At 41.7% G+C, this 23,890-nt stretch overlaps 2 protein-coding genes and 1 long non-coding RNA gene across 3 annotated transcripts; 1 reads left to right on the top strand and 2 right to left on the bottom strand.

Annotated features, from left to right (window-relative positions):
• Nucleotides 1–1,361: 1,361 nt before the first annotated feature.
• Ifit5 (interferon induced protein with tetratricopeptide repeats 5) lies at nucleotides 1,362–8,112 on the bottom strand. The gene is made up of 2 exons (XM_070021159.1): nucleotides 8,030–8,112; nucleotides 1,362–4,315 (listed from the first exon to the last, which is right to left on the bottom strand). The coding sequence occupies exons 1-2, from the start codon at nucleotides 8,032–8,034 to the stop codon at nucleotides 2,872–2,874; spliced, it is 1,449 nt and encodes a 482-aa protein (XP_069877260.1). The 5' UTR covers nucleotides 8,035–8,112; the 3' UTR covers nucleotides 1,362–2,871.
• LOC138826113 (uncharacterized) lies at nucleotides 7,111–17,838 on the top strand. The gene is made up of 2 exons (XR_011371564.1): nucleotides 7,111–7,441; nucleotides 17,528–17,838. It is a non-coding gene; the product is annotated as an uncharacterized lncRNA (long non-coding RNA).
• Nucleotides 11,590–17,537, bottom strand: LOC138826112 (interferon-induced protein with tetratricopeptide repeats 1-like). The gene is made up of 2 exons (XM_070021160.1): nucleotides 17,433–17,537; nucleotides 11,590–13,839 (listed from the first exon to the last, which is right to left on the bottom strand). The coding sequence occupies exons 1-2, from the start codon at nucleotides 17,435–17,437 to the stop codon at nucleotides 12,450–12,452; spliced, it is 1,395 nt and encodes a 464-aa protein (XP_069877261.1). The 5' UTR covers nucleotides 17,438–17,537; the 3' UTR covers nucleotides 11,590–12,449.
• Nucleotides 17,839–23,890: the final 6,052 nt, after the last annotated feature.

Below are 23,890 nucleotides of genomic sequence, written 5' to 3'. Positions count from 1 at the left end.
AACCTCATACTGCCTGTGATGGGGAGAAGAAATGACTTTCTTATGAGGCTGCTTTAACCTGAAGAGCCTCAAGGAGCAGAGGACACTTCTGTCTTCTAATATGTCAAGTTATAGCAGCAGATACTAGGATTTGACTGCTCATTTAACTGCTCATTTAATAGTGACTGGCAATCCAACCTACCTATTTGTTCAAATTAATCTGAAATTAATATTGTCCTTAGACTACTAAACTGTATCAGCATTAAATTCTCATTTTTTGCTTATGCCATTTTTTTTTGCCATTTGAAGAAATGACTTTTGGCGGATACAGACTGCCAGTTAGACTCTTGAAGTCTCTAAAGACAGAAGGACCAACACGGGTACATAATAAACCAAAAGTCTTCAGTTAAATAGAAGGAACAAATTCTAAGAATATACCATGTCTAAAAAACAGAACTATCTATTTAGACAGATAGTTCTAGCTCCAAATTCTGTATCATTAATAAAATCATTTTCAATCCCAAGTGTTCTGGAAGTCATCTCTAAATAGCTGTAGACTTTGGATAGATAAGCAGAATCACTGACAAATTTAAAACCAATAGACATTTTTTGCTCAATGTTTAAAGTAGTAGCTTTGTGTACTGATTCCACACTTAGTATATCTTGTCTACTTCAATGTTAGTGAATTTAGTTGCTGAATAGACCTTAAGCTGTTAATTTTTTGGTATTTTTTTCTTATTTATTTACAAACAGAATCTTGCTATGTACTCCAGACTAGGCCAGAATTTGGAATCTTCCTGAGAGCTGGAATTATAGAAGTGTACTCTCATGCTCCTGGCCCTTTTTTAAAAAAAAAAAATTAGAAGCTTATAGTAGCATCTGTATTTTGATATTTTGACTGTATTTTATTCTATATGACATCACTACTTCGGAACATAACATGAACTATGTCATTCCTAGTAAGAGAAATGTCATCCTACTTTCATAGGCAATAGAATATTTGAAATATATGTTTCTGCAGAATCAGAATTCAGACCTGAATTTTGAAATTCTTGCTTCCTGGTGCTCTTCCTTCTTGAACAGAAAAAAAAACAAGCAATGATTTAAGCAAAACAAAATATTAAGAAAAATGTAATTCATGAGATGCATAATATATTTTTGGGCAAAAAACACTTTTAATGCCTTATCATTTCAATTTTTCGTCTTTATATATGCTTGAATATATATGGAAAGAGAACCTGGAAAAATTTCTCAAATTGTTAACCCTGAGTGTAGGATTGGGGTAGGGTGAGAAGTGTGCTCATGGTAAATGAATATATTTCAGCATTAAAATTTTTTCAATGAACATTCTTTTATTTAAAAAACCAAAGCCACAATAGGAACTATTTAAATAGAAATACCAAGAAGGGTAATATACACATAATAATTTAAAGAGCAACACTGGAAATGTGGATAATTAAATAACATATCATTCTTTTTTCTACTAATACAGTGGTGAATAATAGTAAAGTCCATTATCAAAGAAACAATTAGAACAGGCAGATTACAATATACAAATCTTAAAGTATTCCTGGAGGCTCTACAGAAGAAAAAATAACCATCTGAAAATCTTAAGACAAAAGAAAAAGCTTCATAGAAGTCAATATGGAATACAAATATAGTTAACCAAAGGGTATAATTGTAGATATGCAAACTTAACCCAAAAGTAATATGGTGAAATCTTGATAGTCTGGAAGTAGAGGTTAGTGACTCCTTCTTTCTCCATATGCTTATCATTGCTCTTAATTTCTCAATTAACCTCTTTATCTCAATGATTTTAACTTAAAAATATAGCAATACTAATTGTAAGGAATAAAGTACTATTATAGATTCAGTGTAGATAATGTTGTTCTAAGTTCAAAAATGCCAGAAAAACTGGAGATTCATGATGTTCCAATATTTATTTGTCACAAATTTTAGACCTACCTGTAATGAACATTTTGGAAAACAATAATTCTGGCTTCCCATGAATATACTACTATAGTATTTAAAATCTGACAAAATCTATTTTCTCCTGTTCTAATTTTTCTTTTATTGAGGTCACCAGAGATGATAAACTTTTACTATGATTTTTTCCCCCAAAAAGAGGATTCTTTTAGGTGACTATCAGGTTGATAGTTAAAAGTCAAAACAACTGTAATTGAAAAGTTCTATAGTTTGTAAGCTATGTGGTTATAAGTTTAGCTAACGTACTTTTGCAGTCCTGAGTGTTTTGATCTAGTTAGCAAGCACTTCTGCACAAGTGTGGCCAATTGGTAGGCAATATGGGGTGTTACACAAAATGTAATGAAAACATAAGTAACAAAGTGTAAAATTATACCATTTTCAAAAATGATTACAGGTGAATTGTTACTATTTCTTAATAGACAATAGTAATTTAGCAAGTGGCTCACACCTGTAATGCTAGCTACACAGGAGGCTGAGATAGATCTGAGGGTCACAGATGGAAGCTAACCAGAAAAGTCCATGAGATTCATATCTCCAATGAACCACCCAAAAGCTAGAAGTGGAGCTGTGGTTCAAGTGGAAGAGTGTTAGCCTTGAGCAAAAAAAGCTCAGGGATAGGAATTCCCAGGCCCAGAATTCAAGCCCCAGGACCCTCCCTCCTCCACACACACACACACACACACACACACACACACACACACACACACACACACACAAGAATGAAGGAAAGAAGGAAAGAAAGAAAAGAAAGAAAAAGAAAGAAAGAAAGAAAGAAAGAAAGAAAGAAAGAAAGAAAGAAAGAAAGAAAGAAAGAAAAAGAAAGATGCTGGGTTCTATATGGAACAGTGAGTTAAAACAATGAACATATGGGAATCACAAATGGAAGTAATTTCCTACAGTATGTACTTAAATGGAAAGTTGAAGTTCACAGAGAGCAGTGAGAAATTCTGTATTTTCTGGATCTATCTTTTGTGCCCTCTCATAGTACTCAGCAGCTTGCCTCTTCTCCCCCTCAAGCCTGTAAACAAAACCCAAGGCACCTAAGCTCTGCACATCCAAAGCATTGCAACAAAGTCTCTTCATAGCCAGTTTCTTCAGAGCACCTGTCAGTTTTGTGCGCAAGGAAGACCTCTCTTTGACCTTTAAGGCTTCTAAATAATGATGGATGGCAGTACTTTCTGATTTACGGTGGAATTCCTGAAAGCGGCCATAGTGGTAGTGGATCTGATGTTTGTGGTCATCGGTTATGTTCTCCAGAGCGAGGGCTTTCCGGAAAACATCTTCAGCATTGCTGTACTGGCCTCCCTCTGAGTACATGTTGGCCAGGTCCGTGTAGGCAAATGCAAACATCGAATCTCGGTCCACAGCTGCTTTGAAATGGAAGATAGCAGATGCAATCAGCTCATCCACCTTTAGTTTATCCTTTCCTTTAGGTCTATTGCGAGTTGCTTTCTTGATCTGGATCATTTGTGCCCGGTAGCAAAGTCCCATCTGGTGATGCAGGAAAGAAGAGGTTGGTGTCACCTCTAAGGCCTTTTTTAAAAGTTCAAGGGCTTTGTCCCAGGCATTTTTCCTCCTGTAGAATTTAGCTGCATAACGAAGGACATAAGGCTGGGACGATATTTGGTCTAGAATCTCTTCAATATACCTCTCTCCTTCTGCTTCTGCATGTACATCTTGAAGTTTCAGGGCCAGAAAAACCTTAATATAGCTGTTATCTGGGTTAAGGGTTACAGCCTTTCTGAGAGGTCCCAATGAAAAGCTCTTGACAAATCCTTCTCGATCAGAATCATCCAGTCGATACACCGTGATGGCATAGCCAATGTTGAATTCTGGATTGTCAGGTTCTACCTCCAAAGCTTTCTCAAAAGCTGCTTTAGCCTTTTGATAATACTTTCCTCCAAATTTCAAGAGGGCCCATCCTTTCTCACAGTCAATCTCAGGACGGTCCACCTTGTGTGAAGAAGAGCTGGAGAGCTTCTTGCAGACGCCCCCAACCTTGTCTATGTACTTCTGCACTTCTTCAAACCGTTCCATGTGGTAAGACACCCAGGCATAATTGCCCCACGTGACCACACTGCGCACATCTTCTTCCTCTGAGTGTTCTCTCTGGATGATTTCTTCTGCTTGTTCCAAGCACGCTAGTGCATCTTGATTTTGACCCTTTAGATGTTTCACATAGGCTAGCAAATTATAAAGAGCAAGTCTCGATTTTGTGGTAAGAAATTCAAGCTGTTGCCCAATGGTATCTTCCACATCAAACAGGTCAATGTCTTCTTTAAGTAAGTTCCAGGTAAAGTGGCATTCCAGCTCTAGCAGAATGGGCTTCAAGGAGTCTTCAGAAGATTCACTAGAAAACACAAAGTTCTTTTTAATTTTTTTTTTTTTTTGGGTCCAGTCGTGGGGCCTGAACTCTGGGCCTGGGCACTGTCCCTCAGCTCTTCAGCTCAAGGCTAGCGCTCTACCACTTGAGCCACAGCGCCACTTCCGGCTTTTTTCTTTTTGCTTATGTGGTGCTGAGGAATCGAACCCAGGGCCGCATGCATGCAAGGCAAGTGTTCTACCACTGAGCCACCTTCCTAGCCCCTCTTTTTAATTTTTGAAGAAATGTAGGAAATAGATGATCTTCTAAACTTTAAATGGATTTGCTCATTGCATAAAAACCAATTTTAGGTCCTATTTAATCCAAAATTAAAGCCCTGGGTTTCAATAGCTTTTACAGTATGACAATTATATGTAATTTACATTTCCTTTATGTCAGTTATATTTCTTTAATAGTCTATTTATTGTTAAACCAGCTCTTACCAGATGGCAGAGCTTCCTGTTGTATAGGATGCCTATTTTCTTCTAGTGGTCACTAACCCATGAAAGTTAGGAATGAGTGCCTGTGTTATGTGTGAATTTCATTTTATAAAACAAATTCCATTTCTACATTTTGAGTCGAAAAGAGAGAGGATAAGAGAGCAGGGATATAGCTCAAATGGGAGAGAACTTGCCTAGCAAGCACAAAGCCTTGGGTTCAATCCTTGGGTTAATGATAAAAAAAAAAGATTAAAACAACAACAACAGCAGCAAAGCTTTGGGGGTTGGGTGTGGTACTACATGCTGTAAGGTGGAGATGGGAGGATCACAATTTAGTCAAAAAGTTAGGGAGCCCCTGCTTGAAAAATAAACTAAAGTAAATAGGACTGACATGGTATGGCTCAATATAGAGTGCTTAGAAAGCAAGAACAAACACCTAAGGTCAAACTATTATACTGCTGAGTTAAAAAGGGGGGAGATGGAGAAGGAATAAGAAAAAAAAACATCGAAGGGAACAGAGAAGTGAAACCAATAAAATGTTTTTTACAGAGGGAGGGAGAACAGAAGAAAGCAAGCACTGCAGAGAGAAACTAGTCAGGAATAGGTATACTGAGAAAAAGAGAAGCATAAGTTTGAGTCAGACAAAAGTAAAGTAACAAGTATTTAGAGACAGATGGGAAAGGAAGCTAAAGTGGTTTTGATGTGAGTGCCACCCTGTTCCAACGCCTGGGTTGCAAGCCAATAATAAAGACTAATGCCTATTGTTCTATTTTTATTGAAACATCCTGGTTCCAGGCACAGTGTTACTTGTGCAAATTCCAGTGGAGAGCCTGTTTCTGAAACTAGGAAGATGGGAGGGAAGGCAGAGATGGGAAACATTCACTGATTAGGGACAGCCTATTATGCACAAGATTTTCTGAATAACAGTGGGAATGCAATTGTGAAAGACACAGCCTTTTTAATGTAGGGCTAGCTCATAAGGACAGTTACATGAAGCTCTCAATCAAACAGCCAGATGCAACAGTTCCTTCCAATGAAGTCCCATGGAAGTGACTTAAGGAAAGCTACATAGTTCAGTGCTATGAACACCTGTGGCTTCTACTCATCAGCTGCAGACAGGATCCCTCTTAAGAGGTTTCAAAAGAACTCCTTAGTTGTCTGTGTTCATCTGAGGTGAGAGGGGCTAGCCAGCCCCAAGTCTAAGAAGTGGAAAGGCACAGATATCCTGGCCATTCCTCAGACCTAACAATTTGTTCGGATGGCCCAATTAATAGTTAATTTTGGTGAAATGGCACTTAATGAAACCTCTTTCTCTCTCTCTCCCTCTCTCTCTCCTCTCTCTCTCTTCCCTCCAAAAACTTTGAGATGGTAGAATCATAAAAACTTTGTGGTTTCTGATTGCCATGTTTCCAAACCCTTGGGAAGAATCTAACATAAAAGAAAGCAGAACCTTGATAGGCAGAGAAGCAGAATAATAAAATTTATCCCCCCCCCCTATTACTCTGCTTAGGCAAGTTTGAGTTGAGTTTCTACTGTCTGCAACTGACCAAGTAATGATGGCTATACTTAGTTTTGTTTGTCTGTCTTGCCAATGGTAGTGGTGAGTTAGCTGGGAAAGACTTTCTAAAATTGGCACTGGCCCTAATGAAGGGTCATAAGAAAGGTACAGACCAAAAAAAAAAATCTTGTTTAAGGCCTCTCTCTATATAGACAAGTGCTCTATCTAATTGTAGGATGGAAAGCCTTCTTATACTTGCTGATGTGTCTGTTTCCCTTTGTAATCCTTAAAGAAATCCCCCTCCATTCCCCTTGTATGTACAACATATGTATTCACAGTATGGATCATTACATATGCACAATTAGGGTAATTGTGTTTATTAATAAGCACTTATCTGACTCCATGTCGTGAACACCAAGCACTATTCTATTACAGTTAATATAGCAGCAAACAAGATGGAAGAAAGGTCTTTCCTAGAAAGAACTTCCTTCATTCTAGGAGGAATCATTCTAGGAAGATTCCTTTCTAAGGGGAACGATTTAAAAATATAAATAAACATGCAAAAAGTAGAAAATATAATCCCAGACAGGAAGAAATGCTAAGAATTAAAATAAGACAGACAGACAGACAGACAGACAGATACACACACACACACACACACACACACACACACACACACACACACACACACACACACACACACACACACACACACACACACACACACACACACACACACACACACACACACACAACAACGGACAAACAACAACGAATCAGAAATCCAAATCGGTGATCCAGGGCTCTGTAGCCTTTGTAGAAAGGGGCGATCGAAGTAAGGTCTCAGTGTGGCAAGGAGGCGCTCACCAGCACAGTCTAAACCATCGCCTCGTCCCCCCAGAGAACACTGGATCATTTCGGTTGAGATGACGGGAGGAGCCCTGCCTGTCTAGGCAGTAAGTCGGGATGCAGGAGCCGGGAATACCGCCCGATATCCTACGGTATCATATATACGATCAGTCCTTCCCGTAGTACCAGGAGATGGATGCCGTTCACCTTCCCGACAGCCTGTCCCCGCTGCGCGCAGTGAGGATGGACGGTTCCCCGCCGGCTAGCGGGGAGGCGTGCTGGCCGGCTTCCCCGGACACGGACGCCTAGATCCCCCACCCCGCAACGGTGAGGTGCGGCGCAAACGAGCGGTGCGAGTTACCCGGGGGGTCTCCCCGGAGGCGGCCGCCAGGAAGAGCTCCCCAAGGCCAGGCGCCCCCTGCGGCGCCCGGCGGCGGCGGAGCTGCGTGCGCCGCCCGGGGAGCCGTTGGAAGGGGGGGGGGGGGGAGAGGCGGGCGACAGGTGTCCGGAATGGCCCTGAGACGGGGGTCTCGGCGGGGTGGGGGGTCCCGGGCCGGCGAGGGGCTCTCTGCGGGTGCCTCGAGTCCGGCACCCTGCCCGGGCGGCGGCTGGCGAGCCGTCGGGAGGGGACGGGCTTGCCGTGGGGGTTGGGGTGTCGCCCGGCCACGCACCCAGACGCCCGGGAAGAGGCGGGTTCCCGAGGGGACAGGGCGCAGCCCTCCTCCGGGACCCACGGGTCCTGAGATCCCGCGGGAAGCGCACTCCACCCCCACCCCCACCCCCGACCCCGCTCCCCGGGGCAAGGGGCGCGGTTTCCGAGGTGGGGGGCGGGGAGGCGGGAATGAACGTTAGAACCAGCGAGTGTGAAACAAAGGTGGCACGGGGCTGGGGACCCGGGGCGGAGGAAAGCCTTACCTCATGGTGGCTGAGCCCCAGGGCTTCCCCTCTCCCGCGCGGTGTCCGGGGGACCTGAGACCCTGGCAGGCGCGAGGTGGGCGGGGAATAGCGCCTGGGGGGGGAGAGGTGGGGGCGGGGGGGAGGGGTGGCGGCCGCGCGTGCGCAGGCGCGCGCCTCAGCCTGGCCGCCGGCCGCTCGCCTTTGTTTCAGTCCCGACCCCAGCGGGAAACGAAAACTAGAAACCGAATCTAAGCGCAGCCGGGCCTCCGCCCTTTGTGCCCTTGGCTCTTGAGCCTTGGGTGGGACCGCGGGATCAACTTGTTATTTCTAAAAGCAAAATTGAAAAACACAACGCTTGTAAGGATGTCCAAGTCTTCCCAGCTTTCCACGTCCTCAAGGGAAACGGAAATGCCGGCTTCCATCCCAGGCATTCGATGCTATTATTTCTGTGTTGGTGTTTATTTTCATGTTACTTGATGTAGTTGTGCAAAGGGGTTTCCATTGAACAAGTCACTTGATGAGTACAGTGCATCTTGAGCCATGTCACTCCCAGCCATCACTCTCCCTCATCTTTCCCAATCCGGTCCACACCTTCAAGTTCCCTGGTTCCCTTGACACGCAGGTGCATGGAAAATGATGACTGGGTTTGCCAGCCCTTTTCCTCTCTCCTTCTTTCCCCCTTTGCCTACCGCTTCCCCACAAATAAACATATTTCGGCCTCCTGGTCATCATTTTGTTAGATCTATTTGAAGTAGAGAAATTTTGCTCCCAAAATGGACATGCATTTTAGGTTTGGCTGACAGACACAGTTGAATAGCTTTGCCAAGCGGTGGCCCCATTCCCAGCCACATTGTACCACACGGTTTTCCTGCCAGCCCTGGCTAGCTAGTCCTTTGTCTCATACAGTCTCTATGAAGACAGGGCTGGAGAGCGATTGTGAACCTAAACCAAAGATCAGAAAGTCTCCTCCATTCAGAATGTTCTGCTTTCTAAATTCAGCCACTTATTCATTCCACTAATTTTTATCGAACAACGACCAAGAGCCAGATTTTTGTATATTGTCCACGTACCCATGAACAAAACAGACAAGACCCTTATTCTCATGGAATTAATTTTTATTGGATTAAAAGTATCAACAAACACATGAAATATGAGATAACACTATAGAGAGAGTTGGAGTGCAGGATGTTTTACTATTGTAAGGACGACAGGGAGGAAAGGTTTCATGGGGAAAGTGACAATTAAGCAAATATCTGAAAGGAGAGAAGGGGCCTGTGCTGTGGATATGGGCTGTGCACTGCACAGTGGGAAGATGGTGGGGGGGGGGGATAAAGGTAGATTCCAAGCCGGGCGCTGGTGGCTCACGCCTGTAATCCTAGCTACTCAGGAGGCTGAGATCTGAGGATCGCGGTTCAAAGCCAGCCCGGGCAGGAGAGACCGTGAGACTCCTATCTCCAATAAACCACCAGAAAACCGGAAGTGGCGCTATAGCTCAAGTGGTAGAGCGCTGGCCTTGAGCTGAAGAGCTGAGGGACAGCGCCCAGGCCCAGAGTTCAAGCCCCACGACCGACAAAAAAAAAAAAAAAGGTAGATTCCAAGGGCAGGGAGGCATTGTACCTGGCATGTATGGATGATATGATGACAGTGGAGCGAATGAAGGAAAAAAAATACAAAAAAAATGAGATCAGAAAGGAAAGGAGGATGTGGGTGGGCTCCACGGACAGTGTAATACTTACCTCAAGTAGGAACCAGATTTTAGGAAAGGCATTGGAAGATTTACGTTGCATTAAATACATTAACCACAAGTTTCCCTCTTACCAACAACATAGAAAAGTTTAATAGAGCGCTAATATTTGAGAAGTTTTCCAGCATGTTGATAGATTGTCCTTTTCTGTATTCCTACTTTGTTGTCTCCCATTCTTTTAGCAGTGTCTGGGTCAAGAAATAGACTTTGGGGGCTGGGAAGTTGGCTCAGTGGTAGAGAGCTTGCCTTGCATGCATGAGGCCTTGGTTTTGATTCCTCAGCACCACATAAGCAAAAAGAAAAAAGCTGGAAGTGGTGCTGTGGCTCAAGTGGTAGAGCTCTAGCCTTGAGCTGAAGAGCTGAGGGACAGGGCCTAGGCCCAGAGTTCAGGCCCCACGACCAGACTCCCCCCCTCTCCCCCAAAAATAGACTTTGTTTACAATGAATACGGAAGTGGATAGTAATGAAGCAATCAATCAGTGATAAAAACCAAAGGGAAAACATTTTGGCGAACTCCTTTCAATATTATCAATTTGAGTTCAGGAAAACACAAATCAAGAGCCTGGCACAAGTCCCACAATGTAGCTCGTTGTCTTTCTTTTCTGGAAGCTGGGAAAAAAAACAAAACAATACCCCAAAGTCAAGAAAGTAAAAGAACTATGTGGGGGGAGGGGGTGGAAGAAGAGAAAAGGACAAAGGAGGTGGAAGAGCAATAGAGTGAGAGAATATGGACATTTTAGGATATTGAAGAGGCACCGGTGAGCATTTCCACCAGATGTCAGTAGTATCCCACAATTGTAATGAGAAATGGCTGCTGATGCTGCCAAAGGGCCATTGAGTGGCACAATACCTCCCCCCTCCTCTGACAGTCCCCCCCATGTCTGCTGAGAATCACTGCTGCAAATAATACCTTCATTTTACGTTCCTAGTTCAACTTCACATAGGAGAAGAGAAAACGAAGGCAGAACGCAAGTTGAACGTGTATTGCAATTCAGGAAGTAGAGGAATTGTGTAAAAGGGTAGAGAACAAGAAAAAGCCAGAGAAGGCTTAATCCCTTCAGCATGGATTTTCAGAGTGGAAATGGTTGGTAATCACATTTGATCTGATTGGGGATAAGACACACAGATGTTGGCAGAGGCGAATAGTGGGTGCTGTGATGTGGTTATGATTTAAGTATGTCCCTCAACTGTTCCTATGTGGACAAGTGGTCCTTAGGTGGTAAAACATTTAAGAGAAGAAACCTAGTGGGAGATTAGAAAACTGGTCCTTCCTTGCTTTCTGGCTTTCTCTTTTGTCACATGGTGTCTCCCTCCAACCCCCTACCTACCCCACCATTATATGATGTACTCAGGGGGCCCTTGTCAGAGCTTGTGCCATGCTATTTGGAACTAACTTCAAAAGAGCTAAATAAAGTCCTTTCCTTTATAAGTTAACCTAGTTTGCCATGGTGACAAAAGATGGATTAAGTTGTCTAATTTAGAGCTGGCTACAGTGATCAGTGCAACCACCGATCACAACACAGCTGCAGCTCTAGCAGCATAATGAGGGTGGAGACAGTGGTAGTTAGAGTGGGCCACAAGGGGGTAGAGCCCATACTGATATACAGATAGCAATTAATGGTAGTAGTGCATGAGGGGAGCTATAGTTTGGCTTGATTTAGGAGTCAATCTAAATAAGGACACCAACTCAGCTTTTTGTCATTTACATGGAAGGAACACATTCTTGAAACCCAGCTGCCGGTTTAAAGACACTTCTTGGTAATACTTTGAAACGGTCATGTGATCAAAGGTTGTCAACAATCTTGTCAGTGAAAAACGCATTTATCCTCCAGGATTTGCAATATTTTTATTTTTGTCTGCAAACATCCAAACTATACCACATGCTAATCATTGAGCCACACATCTATTACTGAGAAGTACAGAAATATCTTTCAAGGTTAGCAAGTATGGGACAGAGAGGTGCTGTTACGTTAATAAGACATCCTACATATAAGTGTGCTCCCTGAAGTTTGTAAGTCATACCTCACACAACCTAGTATTTTGTACTATTGGATTTTGCTTTCAGATTATTTCACATTTTTTTCATACCTTTTAATTAGATCAATATCAGCAAGTGACTGGAACAATGATATAAAAATAATATAAAACAAAAGAAACTCCTTGGAACAGGCTGGGGGATAACGCACTTAGAAAATCAAGAAGCTGATCTTTGATTCTTTGCCCACTTAACTGTTTCTCTCATTAGATTCTAAGCTATGAGAGTTTTATGAAAGATGTCAGCTTGATGTTTTGAATATCCAATACTGCAAACTTTTTTGATAAAAAAATGTGTTAACTTAAAATTTTCTCTATATAAGATACTGTTGGTTTTATGTGCAACAAATCTACTCAACAAACTTTTTTCTACTATGTAATCTTTATGCAATTATACTGTCTCCCTCCCTCAGCTTTTCTTCCTTCCTTCCTTTCTTCCTACCTTTCTTTCTTTCTTTCTTTGAACTCACTCTCTCTCTGTACTTTATGAGTGTATTCAGTGTTATTTAAAATCAGAGTTGAGTTGTGTAGCGATTTATATTAAGTGAATTACATGCGTCTGAAACTATCCAAAAGCAGAACAGAGGAGTTAGTACATGTTAAAATAAATGCAACTGAAATATAGAAATGGCTAATGCTATATCACTTGAGGGCCATGTTTCACAGCCTTGTCAGGCTCAGTGCTCGCTCATAGTACTCTAGTGCTTTATGGATTTCTCCTTTCAATTTGTAAACTAACCCAAGAAGACTCAAACCTTCCAGATCACTCTCATCTCTCTGAAGTTTCCTTAAAGCCAATTTCTCCAAAGAACGAATACTTTTCTCTCTCGCAGGCGATGCGAATTTTACTTCTATTGCTTTTAAGTAGTGCCTGATTGCATCCACTTCAGATTTCTTCTGAAATTCCAAAAATCTACCGTAGTAAAAATGCCCCTCTTGTAGTATTTTTTGCTCCTGTGGTTTTACTAATAAAACTTTTTGAAAAGTGTCTTCAGCTTTTCTGTAATTTTTTGCTGTAACATACATATGTGCCAGGTGTAATAAAGCAACATCAAATGTGGGCCTTTGTTCAAGAGCAGACTCGAAATGAAATATGGCTAATCTGACCATATTGTCCAACTTTTCTTTGTCCTCCCCTATAGGCTGCATATGTGAAGCTTCATTAATTTGGAACACTTGTGCCCTGTAGCAGAGCCCGATCTGATGGTGTAGGAAGGCAGAGGAAGGAGTTTCCCGCAAGGCCCTTTGAAGGAGCTCAAGAGCTCTCTCCACACAGCCTTTCCTTCTGTAAAATTTGGCTGCATATCGAAGGATGTACATCAGGGAGGTTGTGCTGCCAAGAGCTTCTTCAATATACATTTCCCCTTCATCTTCTTGTTTTACATCCTGGAGCTTCAGGGCAAGGAGGACCTTAATGTATGTATCTGCTGGATTGAGCCTAACTGCCTGCCTTAGGGGGTTTAGAGAAATAACATTGTTGTGATCAGAATCCAGGCGATAGAGAGTGATGGCATATCCAGTGCTGAACTCAGGGCTTTCAGGCTCCACTTGCAGAGCTTTTTCAAAGCAAGCCCTGGCCTGCACATAGTTCTGTCTTCCGCACTTGAGCAAGGCCCAGCCTTCTGCACAGTCCATCTCAGGACACTCCATGCTATAGCGAAACTGGCTTGCAAACTTCCGGCAAGTGTCCTCCACCTTGTCCAGGTAAGTCTGGGCTTCTTCTAGCCTGCCCATGTGGTAATACAGCCAGGCATAGTTGCCCCAGGTCACCAGGCTGCCTATGTCTGACAGGTCAGCATGCTCTCTGTGGATCAGGTCCTCGGCTTCATTCAAGCTCTGCAGGGCGTCCTCATCCTGGCCTTGCAAGTGTTTCACGTAGGCCAGGAGGTTGTGTATTCCTACGTTGTATTTGGTGTCTAGGAACTCAATCTCCTCCCAGATTCTGTTCTCTAAGTCAGGTACTTCGGAGTCTTCGACCACCAGCCCCCATGTGAAGTGACATCTCAGCTGAACCAGGTTCTCCTTGAGCTGGTGTGCATCAATATTTTCTCTACAAAACAAAAGAAGGATTTTATTTGTTATCCAAGGAGCAGACAAATAGGAACGGAGACTCCTTGTATGAGTTTAGGGTTTATTCTAAAAAGTTTCAGTTAAAAAAAATAAGTAAAAAGTTTGTTACTCTCATTCCTTTTATCTCTGGGTTTTAATGTATGCAAGAAGAGTAAATGCATTTTCTTTGCTCCCCTTATGGAAGCTCCTGTATTTTTTAAGCATGTAACCACTCTATATTTGATAGTATCCTTTGTGAAATGGGAATATTATTAAAACTAGCCTCAGTGGGCTTTGGCGAAGTTGATGAGCACTTTCATTGTGTAATCTGCTATACAAAAGTGTCTTTTTTACTCTGAGTAAGATTGACAGAGACCACTCATGAATGTAGAACTTAAGCAATCTTTATTAAAGTCAGGAAAATTGTGTTCATGGAATATTAGAAATGAAGATCACTCTGCTGAGAAAATATTCCACAAGTATATCAATATTCTTTTTCCTTTTGTCAGTCATGGGCCTTCAATTCAGCGCCTGGGCACTGTCCCTGAGCTTTTTCACTCAAGGATAGTGCTCTGCCACATTAAGCCACAGATCAACTTCTGTTTTTCTGGTGGAGATAAGAGTTTCATGGACTTTCTTGCATGGCTTGGCTTCAAACTGCAATCCTCAGATCTCAGCACCCTGAGTAGCTAGAATTATAAGCATGAGCCACCAGTGCCTGGCTATCAATATTTTTTTGATATTTTTACTTGGAGTATTGAAGAGATCAGAGATCCAGGTATCCATTAACCAGTTTCTCAAAATTACTGTAACTTACACAAATATCTAGAACAACATCAAAGTATTGGGGCTTTACATATGTAAAACAAAAAACTGTACATAGCTCATATTTTTTCACATGCAAAAACTTCTGTAACCAGCCGGGCGCTGGTGGCTCACGCCTGTAATCCTAGCTACTCAGGAGGCTGAGATCTGAGGATCGCGGTTCAAAGCCAGCCCGGGCAGGAGAGACCGTGAGACTCCTATCTCCAATAAACCACCAGAAAACCGGAAGTGGCGCTGTAGCTCAAGTGGTAGAGCGCTCGCCTTGAGCTGAAGAGCTGAGGGACAGCGCTCAGGCCCAGAGTTCAAGCCCCACGACCGACAAAAAAAAAAAAAAAAAAAAAAAAACAAACTTCTGTAACCAATACTTATCACAAGTTTCAGAACTCCATCACCATCACCTCCACAGTATGGAAACCTTTCTCTCTATCCCTAAAAGCCCCAGGAAACCATGGCCCTTGTACCTACACATTTGTGCATCATCACTGAAGTTACCATTTAATGAATGTAACTTAGAGAATGTTGTTCAAAAGGATAATTGAATTCAGAAATCAATCAATGCCATTAACAGAATGAAAAGATCCCTTTTATAACAATAGATGAAGAAAAGCCAAGCAGACATTCTCTAAAGAGGAGTCACAACTAGCCACATATGAAAATATGCTTGATAACATTGGTCATTAGGCAAAAGTGACAAATACATCAGTTAGTTGGGTCATACTGTGGATGAACTGGAATCATTATTGATGGTGAGAATACAAAATGGTAGAATGCAGAATGCTGAGGAAGCTGTTTGGTGACCCCTTATTGAGAAATACACAGAATGACTCTCATGAGAATATATTCCAGGGTATATTCAGCAACTTAATATATGCTCAAAATAATTGACATGAGGAATTCAAAAAAAAAACCTTGCACATAAATGACATAAATGTTCACTGCAGCACTATTCATAACAGGCCAAAAATAAAAACACCACAAATGGTTTACAGCTGAGGAATGCATAACCAAAATGGATATTCTTCAGTAATGAAAAAAATAATAAGCACAAGCTATGACAGGGATAAAGCTTTCAATCATTCCATAGAATGAAAGAAGTCAACACAAAAGAGCAGTCATTGGGATTGGAGGGCAGGGTAAGCAATGAAATAAGTCTGGAGTTTGTCCTTTTAGTATGTTTTTGAATAAATGATGATTGAAGAACATAGTGAATGTACTAAATGCCACTAAATATGTACATTAAAATTTAAAATAGTGACTTTTATCTGATATGAAAAGTTTTATGGATTGTATATACATGGATTCTTAGTCCATGTAGAAACAAGCAAAATAGTAAAAATCTAAAACACATTCATCAGTATTTATTTATTTATTTATTTATTTATTTATTTGGGTCCAGTTGTGGGGCCTGAACTCTGGGCCTGGGCGCTGTCCCTCAGTTCTTCAGCTCAAGGCTAGTGCTCTACCACTTGAGCCACAGCACCACTTCCGGCTTTTTTCTTTTTGCTTATGAGGTGCTGAGGAATTGAACCCAGGGCCTCATTCATGCAAGGCAAGCCCTCTACCACTGAGCCACCTTCCCAGCCCCTCATCAGTATTTAAAATGACCTAATAACGCCAGTAGCACCCATTAGGAATAATTACATGAACAGTTTAATAAACTGTGTTACTCAGATCTGACTTTTATGAATTGTTATCTCAGAAATCTTGCTATTACTTATTAGAAAAATTACATGAATGTAAGTAGCAGGTTTCATGGGCTTCTGTTAGCAATTAAATGAGAATTTACATAATACTTTTAGAATCCAGGCTAGCAGTTAATAAACATAGAGAATGTGATAGCTACTTTTGTAACACTATTTCTGTCATTATTTCTGTTCTTATTTTTTGTCATTATTCGTGTGATCATAGCAATGCCTTTCTGTACCTTCTGTGAGTTTTGCATCTCCTAATTCTGCCTATCAGAACCGAATGAGATATCTGAAAGTCAAATGTATTTTTCAGTCTTCTGACATTAGGAGACATTTGACTCAAGATTCAGTTGGGACCAAACATTATGCCTCTTAGGTAAGGAAGTTGTAGATGTTCCTAAGTAAAGAACGCAAGACAAAACCTAAGAAAATGAGGATATCAAGGATTTTTTAGGTGCCCTGGCTTCCTCTGGAAGAGGGAACTGCTCATCTTCCAATCCAGCAGACTCTCTTGTAGGCAGCTGCCCAAAAGTGAGAACAGAAGCCTGTCAAGGAAGGCCATGAGCTTCTCCTACCACATTCCCATATTCCACACCAAGATATCTGACCATCTGACTCTCATCACTATGGTGGGCCTGCTTTTCCTCCACAACGAGGAGAGAGCAGAAAGCAATGTCTCTACCCAAACAAGTGATCTCTTTCTTCCCTAGATGAGGCAATGGGAATTTGGTAGAAAAACAATCTCCAAAATTGGAATTCTATAATTCCTTCCTACAAAGCTCTTTTCCAATTTCCTTCCTTTCCTTTGTTTTAATGAGGTACAAGCATTCATAGGCTGATGTTGATTAAAAAAACAGAACTTGTTTTTAAACCTGAATTAATAAAGCAGCTTGTGTCTGTGCATGAATGAGAATGCACCTGCATAGTTACATACATATATACACATTCTAGTCTATGAGCAGATACTCAAACTGAAGGGCTGGAAAACCTGATCTCACTGAGAACAAAACTATTGAGATCCTAAGATCAACATGCTTTCAAAAGCTTTAGATATGACACTAAAGAGGCAGAGAAGCCTTACCCCATGGTTGCTTGTGGATGAGGCAGACGTCTGCAGTGTTCTCAGCTGCGTGGGCTCCTTGTAGAACCTGATCCTTTCTGTTCTTTTTTTCACAGAACAAACTTGCTAACCCAAGACAGTGCTATTTATACAACTCGACCAAAAAAAAAAAAAAAAACCCAAAAAACAACTGGCTGTGGAAACTGAAACTGGAAAGTGAAAGTAAAGCTGAGAATTTGCTCAGAGAAACGAAAACTTAACTGAGATGGCCTCCTGGCTCGGTCATTGGACGGCTGATGGAACGCGGATGCAGATGTGTTGCTGTGCAAAATACTGTCTCCTGGTCTGCAGGTCCAGACACTAGTGATGAGAGTTTGTGCTCATTCCACCGAGTCTGGCTCCAGGCAGACCTGTGTACCCTGATAAATGAGCTTCTGCAAAGTATCTCCTCCAATGTTGGTATTGGATTGTCTGACATCAGTTTATGGCATAAAACCCAGTGAATCTCTGGATGTGGGCTTATTAACCCAAAGTGGAGGCCATTCTCTGACAGTGTATTACTGCTTGTTTTGTATTTTTAATGATATTCTGTAGAATGGTCAATAACAAAACTGGTCTTGGAACAGAGAAAACATACATCTTTGTCAGCAGAAGGGTTCCCTTTCCTCATAAGAACTTGAAACTCACATGTGTAAACAATTTCTAGTTGTCTCACAATAAGAACAGTTTAGTAATGACTTTTTTTTGAGGTTTAACTTTAGTATAGCAGGAGAGAAGGGAGGAGAAAGAGACAGAGTTAGAGAGACAGAGATATGAGAGAAGAGATGCATACAGAGAGACAGAGACACACACAGTGAAAGAGAGAGAGAAAGAGAAACACTTTCTATTCCCCAGGCAAAAAAAAAATGGAAACAAAGATTCAATATGGGGTTTGGTTTTGAGTCTGGGAAATATACATGGAGATGCCTAGCAAACCCAGATTATTAGACAATGATTCTAGGTGATCAAGATGGATGCTGTTTATTATTATAAAACACAGAAATGTGTTCTTGAGGTAGATTAGATCAATGGGGAGATAGGAAAGTTATTGTTTTTAATAATATAAATATTATACAGAGTTACACACTGTTGGCTGCTTTCTCTCATTAACATTGCTATATTCTGTGTAATTCATGGGTTTATTTAGGGAAAGGAATACTGGACAAGATTGTGAATACCCAATTAGCTGAGTCAGAGCCCCTTGGGACTAGATCTGCTGCCAAATCCAGTAGCCATGTGATTAAACACTCCTGTGTTTCATGTCATCCTGTTACTAAGCAATAATTTCATACACAAAAAAATTTGAGTTATACTACTCTCAGTGTAAGTCACTCTTCCAATATGCATTTCAGTATTTACTTATGATTCTCTCCTTTCCTTTCAAAATTGGATTAAGGGGCTGGGAAGGTGGCTCAGTGGTAGAGCGCTTGCCTTGCATGCCTGATGCCCTGGGTTCCATTCCTCAGCACCACATAAGCAAAAAGAAAAAAGCTGGAAGTGGCGCTGTGGCTCAAGTGGTAGAGCGCTAGCCTTGAGCTGAAGAGCTGAGGGACAGTGCCCAGGCCCAGAGTTCAGGCCCCACGACCGGACCCCAAAAAAGAAAAAAACAAAAAATCAAAATTGGATTAAGGGTAGTACTTTGGCAGAAAGTATTTACACCCAAACTCTCAAATGGCCAGTTGGAAACCACCTGATACAGAGGAAGAGAGTTGAAAATGGTCTCCCTCCCCAAATCTATTCTCTCCCTATCCAGCTCTGTCCCTGCAAGGAACTAGATACCAGCTACTGGAGAGCCACTACCAGACTCTGTGCTTGAGTGTATCCAGTTCTCCGGAGCCTTACAGTGAGAACATCTACATTGTCTTGGCCTAAAACTCAGGATCAAATACCTGTATCTCAACAGCTAAACATAATATAGGCAGCTACCCCATGCCCACTGGGAAAATTGCAGTGTAAAGGCCTCTAGGGGATAATTAGCACAGACTACACAGGTAGAAGGCCTTGAACCCTCTCCCTCACTGTGAGAGCAGATCTCATGATGACTAAACACATTTATTTACTTATTTGTGTCTGTCTTTACTTTTGTGCTTATATGTATTGAGGCTTGAACTTAGGGTCTTATACTCTTGCTCAGCTTTTTTGCTCATAGCTGGGGCTCTCCTACTTGCACTCTATTATTGCTAATAGAAGATGAGTTTCACAGACTTTTCTGCCTGAGAATAATTTCTAACTTTGATCCTCAGATCTCAGCCTCCTGAACAGCTAGGATTCTAGGTATGAGTTACCAGTACTAGCAATCAAATGCTTTAAAATGTGACCTGCTTTTTGAGTAATAACCTATTTCATCTCATTACAATCCCACAAGGGAAGTTCTATTGCTCTTCTGATTCACAAATAAGTACATGTAACTTTAAAATTTGTGAATCAGATGGGTCAAGAACACTTACCAAATAAGCAACAAAATCAAGTAAGGACCCCAGAAGGGCTGACTCCAAGTGGCCTTCACCACTGGGTAATGCCATCTTTGTGTACACAAAGGCAAGAGGAGATAAAAACAAACAAACAACAACAACAACTTTAGTATTTATCATTGTGCCCTAAATAGGGAAGAGAGATGGGATTCTTAAGAAAAGATGTTCCATTGGATGCAAGTTGTTGTTTAAAGGGGCTTTATCATCTTGTACTCAGAGCACACAGAAGTGAGCTGAGGGATGGCTGGGAGAAAGCCCTGTCAGCTGGTGATCTGACACCTGGAAGGTTGTTGTGAGTTCTTTCCAATGGCTCATGTTTGTTCTTTTTGCAGATGTTTGTCCAAAAGTCATTCTCCCTTGGAAGCAAACAGGCTTCCAATCTTCCCTTTAAGGAAGCCGACTTCAGGCAGGATGGCCTAGGCTGTTTCCTTTCCTTTGTTCCCCTGGGTGGTTCCATTTCCAGTTCCTGGCTTGCTTTTATTACAATTGGAGAATTGTACCTTTTGTTTCTGTAAGTCAAATATATATAGGAAGTAGAACCAGAATTATCATTGTTGAGGTCATGGATCTAAATAATTTTAAGGTATCAGGAGTGCCAGAACATCCTCTAGGCTCTAGAAACTTGTTTCTTTCTTACAGGTAGAGGTACTCTATCTCAAGTTACCTAAACCTTCCTTTGAATAAAGTGTGGAAAGAGATGCTTATTTTTCTTTTTTAAAAAAATTATTGTAAAGGTGATGAGCAGGGAGTTTACAGTTACGTAAGTAAGGTAATGAGAACATTTCTTTTTAAACACTGTTACCTCCTCCCTCATATCCTCCCACTTACCCCCTACTTCCTGCTCCCCAAGTTGTCAAGTTCACTTCCAACATAGTGTCTAGTGAATATCATTGTTGCATTAGTTCATCCTTTGTCCTGCTGCTTCTGTGATTCCTTTTCCCATCCACAGATCAGATAAGCTTATATACAAGACAAAGAGTACAGAAAACTAAAACAGAAAGAAAGAAAATAGAAATAACTGCATACAGGACATAAGAGATTTTTAATTTGTACAGAGATTTTCTTCTATACTCTTTTTCAGGCATACCCTTTTCCCATATGGTCTGTAACTTTGAACCGAAAAACAACATTCCTTTTCTGCTTAAGCCTTCATATATGTATTCATCTTTAGACATAGATATACCCCTCTGTCTACTGAACAGTCCCAAAGACTTTCTCTGGCAAGAACCTTCTCAAGCTGGCTTGGGCTCCTGCAGCACATAAACAATTCCAAAGACCATTAGTGTCAGATAAAACCACATTGTGATGATAGTAGATGAAGACAAAATTCAGGGCTACTGGTGTAAACATGTCTGAGCATAGATCAAAATAGATATGTTATTCTACTGGGTCCAAAACCAACCAAACAGCCCCAACCCAGCTAATAAGAATGACAGTACTTTGGTCAGATTATACCTTTAGCTTTGGTCTAATCTTTTCTTTTCCCTTTCTAGATATGCTTTCAGTTCTTGCTTCCATATAGCAATCATTCTCAAGCAAACTCCTGATTGCTTGAAAACATTCTACAATCCCCTAACACATGTTCAAAATCTAACAAATCCTCTTGTGATGATACTCCACCGTTCGCCTTGGTATATGTCTTCTTGAATAGCAACTAGTAATTGCTACCGATCTTGTGCAACCATAAGTGTGATTCTCCTTCTCTATTCTTGTGGTACTAAACTCAGTGCCACAATGCTTGCTAGACAGGAGCTCTAACAATTGAGCCATACTCCCAGACCTTTTCTTACATTAGTTGTTTTTTTTTTCATGTAGAATGATGAATTTTTGCCTGGGGCCAGCCTCAGACCCAGATCCTCCTCCTATGCTCCACATTATTACTGAGATTACAGCATGTATCAACAGACTCAGCCTCTCAGGTGGTCTTTGGAGAAGGGGATTTACGGTAAAGATGCTCATCTCCAACTAGAGTGGTCCTTTCATCTTTCACTACCCATTGCAGTGAAGTAAGACCCACTAGAGTTCCAAAACAGATTGGATAAAATACTACCACCAAAAAGAACATTGGAAGAGTAAAGGGAATGTTTAAATTACAAATCTTTTTCTCTTAGTACTTAGCAATTTTCTTTGTCCAATTAGATCATTATGGTGCTCTCTATCTTAATTAAATAAGTACACTGAATTTGAATAGATCATGATTATTTGGTTTGCCTGGGAGAACAGCCCTCTACCCCCTTCCTCTTCATGAACGACAGCATGTCTGTGGATATGGAAGTGATCTCAGAGCCCGGGGAACCTCTTACTATTGGAAGGAAGAGTGATCAGAGACATTCAGGAAGTAATCTCAGTGGATGAGGAAGTGACTTGGGTCTAGGGTCCTTTGCTGACTCACAGTCAAGTGGTTGGCAGTCAGGTGATTATTGGTTTGGGGCAGGTAATTTCTGGTAAGGCTTTTGCTATATTTCATGAAGAGGAAGAGGGGAGAGGGTTTTCTCTTGAGCAGACCTAACAATGATAATTAAAACTTGGGAAAGAATATTACAAATTGAATTTGTCCTAGTTTATCTCTGCTTATTTTGTCAGTGGAAGATATTATCCCAGAAAAAACCCTGAAATTTGACTTGGGCAATGTTGTCAAAATCCCCAGCCTCTGTTCCTGATTGATAGATGCCAGTCTGTGTTTCAGGGATTAACTTTCCTCCCATATTTCAACTCCACCATTTTAAATATTGTTTACTAGTGTTCTTCATAAAAAACACACATGTGGACATTTAACAAGCTAGGTCTGGAAATGGCATAAAAATTAGTGCATGGTCAAGCCAGAGCAGAAAAGGCCATGAGACTCTTATCTCCAGTTAACCATCAAAAAACTGGAAGCAAGCTGGGTGTTGGTGGCTCATGACTGTAATCCTAGCTACTCAGGAGGCTGAGATCTGAGGATCACGGTTCAAAGCCAGCCCGGGCAGGAAAGTCCATGAAACTCTTATCTCCAATAAACCACCAGAAAACTGGAAGCGGCGCTATAGCTCAAGTGGTAGAGCGCTAGCCTTGAGCTGAGGGACAGCGCCCAGGCCCAGAGTTCAAGCGCCACAACCGACCAGAAAAAAAAAACAAAAAAACCCTGGAAGCAGAGTAATGGTGCAAGTGGTAGAGTGCTAGTCTTGTGCAAAAAAGGTCAAACCCCAATACTGGTATGTGTGTTATGCATACACACACACACACACACACACAGAATATATCAAAAAGCATCTCAGAGTGAACCAGTGCAACAGTGATACTCACAAGACAAAACGTTAGAAATGAACTATAAAACTTGGTGGGGGGATTGGGAGGGAGGGAAAGTGGGAGAAAAATGAAGGAGGGGTAACAAGTGGGACAAGAAATATACTCACTATCTTATGAATGTAACTGTAACCCCTCTGTACACCACCTTGACAATACAATTAAATTATAAAAAGAACATTAATGCATGAAAATTGTCAGGTCAGGTTCATGACCACATTTTGCTGCAAGGGAACCTGGGAAATGTAACCCTGTAAGAAATGAGAGGCAAATGTGTAAGCATTATGCCCACCTTTGGTCCTCAGCTCCACCCAGACCTGAGCTCCTCTCTGCCCTGGAGTTCTGGTCATACAGCTGGCCCCTCCCTCTCTCCACCCAGACCCATAGGAGCTCCCATTTACTTCACTTCCTGCTCCCCCTGACCCTGCTGCTACTGAGATAGTGAAGGTTGCTGTGTGCTCTCTCTCTGAGGGAAATATGGCTCCTCTAATAAACCTTGTAATAATCTTTCTCCTGTGCCTGCCTGCCTCTGCGTGGTCCCCTGGGATGGATGGGATGTATCCGTTAAAATGACTTACACAAGCTTAAAGCCTTATTGAGTGACAGACTTGCTGGGTTACTCCAAATGGGGATGGAGGCAGCAGCAGTGGACAGGTGTGAATGAAATGTAAGCAAAGTTTCGGGGGA

The sequence above is a fragment of the Dipodomys merriami genome, unplaced genomic scaffold (assembly GCF_024711535.1).
Source record: "Dipodomys merriami isolate MVZ:Mamm:240054 unplaced genomic scaffold, mDipMer1.0.p SCAF_14, whole genome shotgun sequence".
NCBI classification, from domain to species: Eukaryota; Metazoa; Chordata; class Mammalia; order Rodentia; family Heteromyidae; genus Dipodomys; species Dipodomys merriami.
This window is presented reverse-complemented; position numbering and strand designations above follow the sequence as displayed.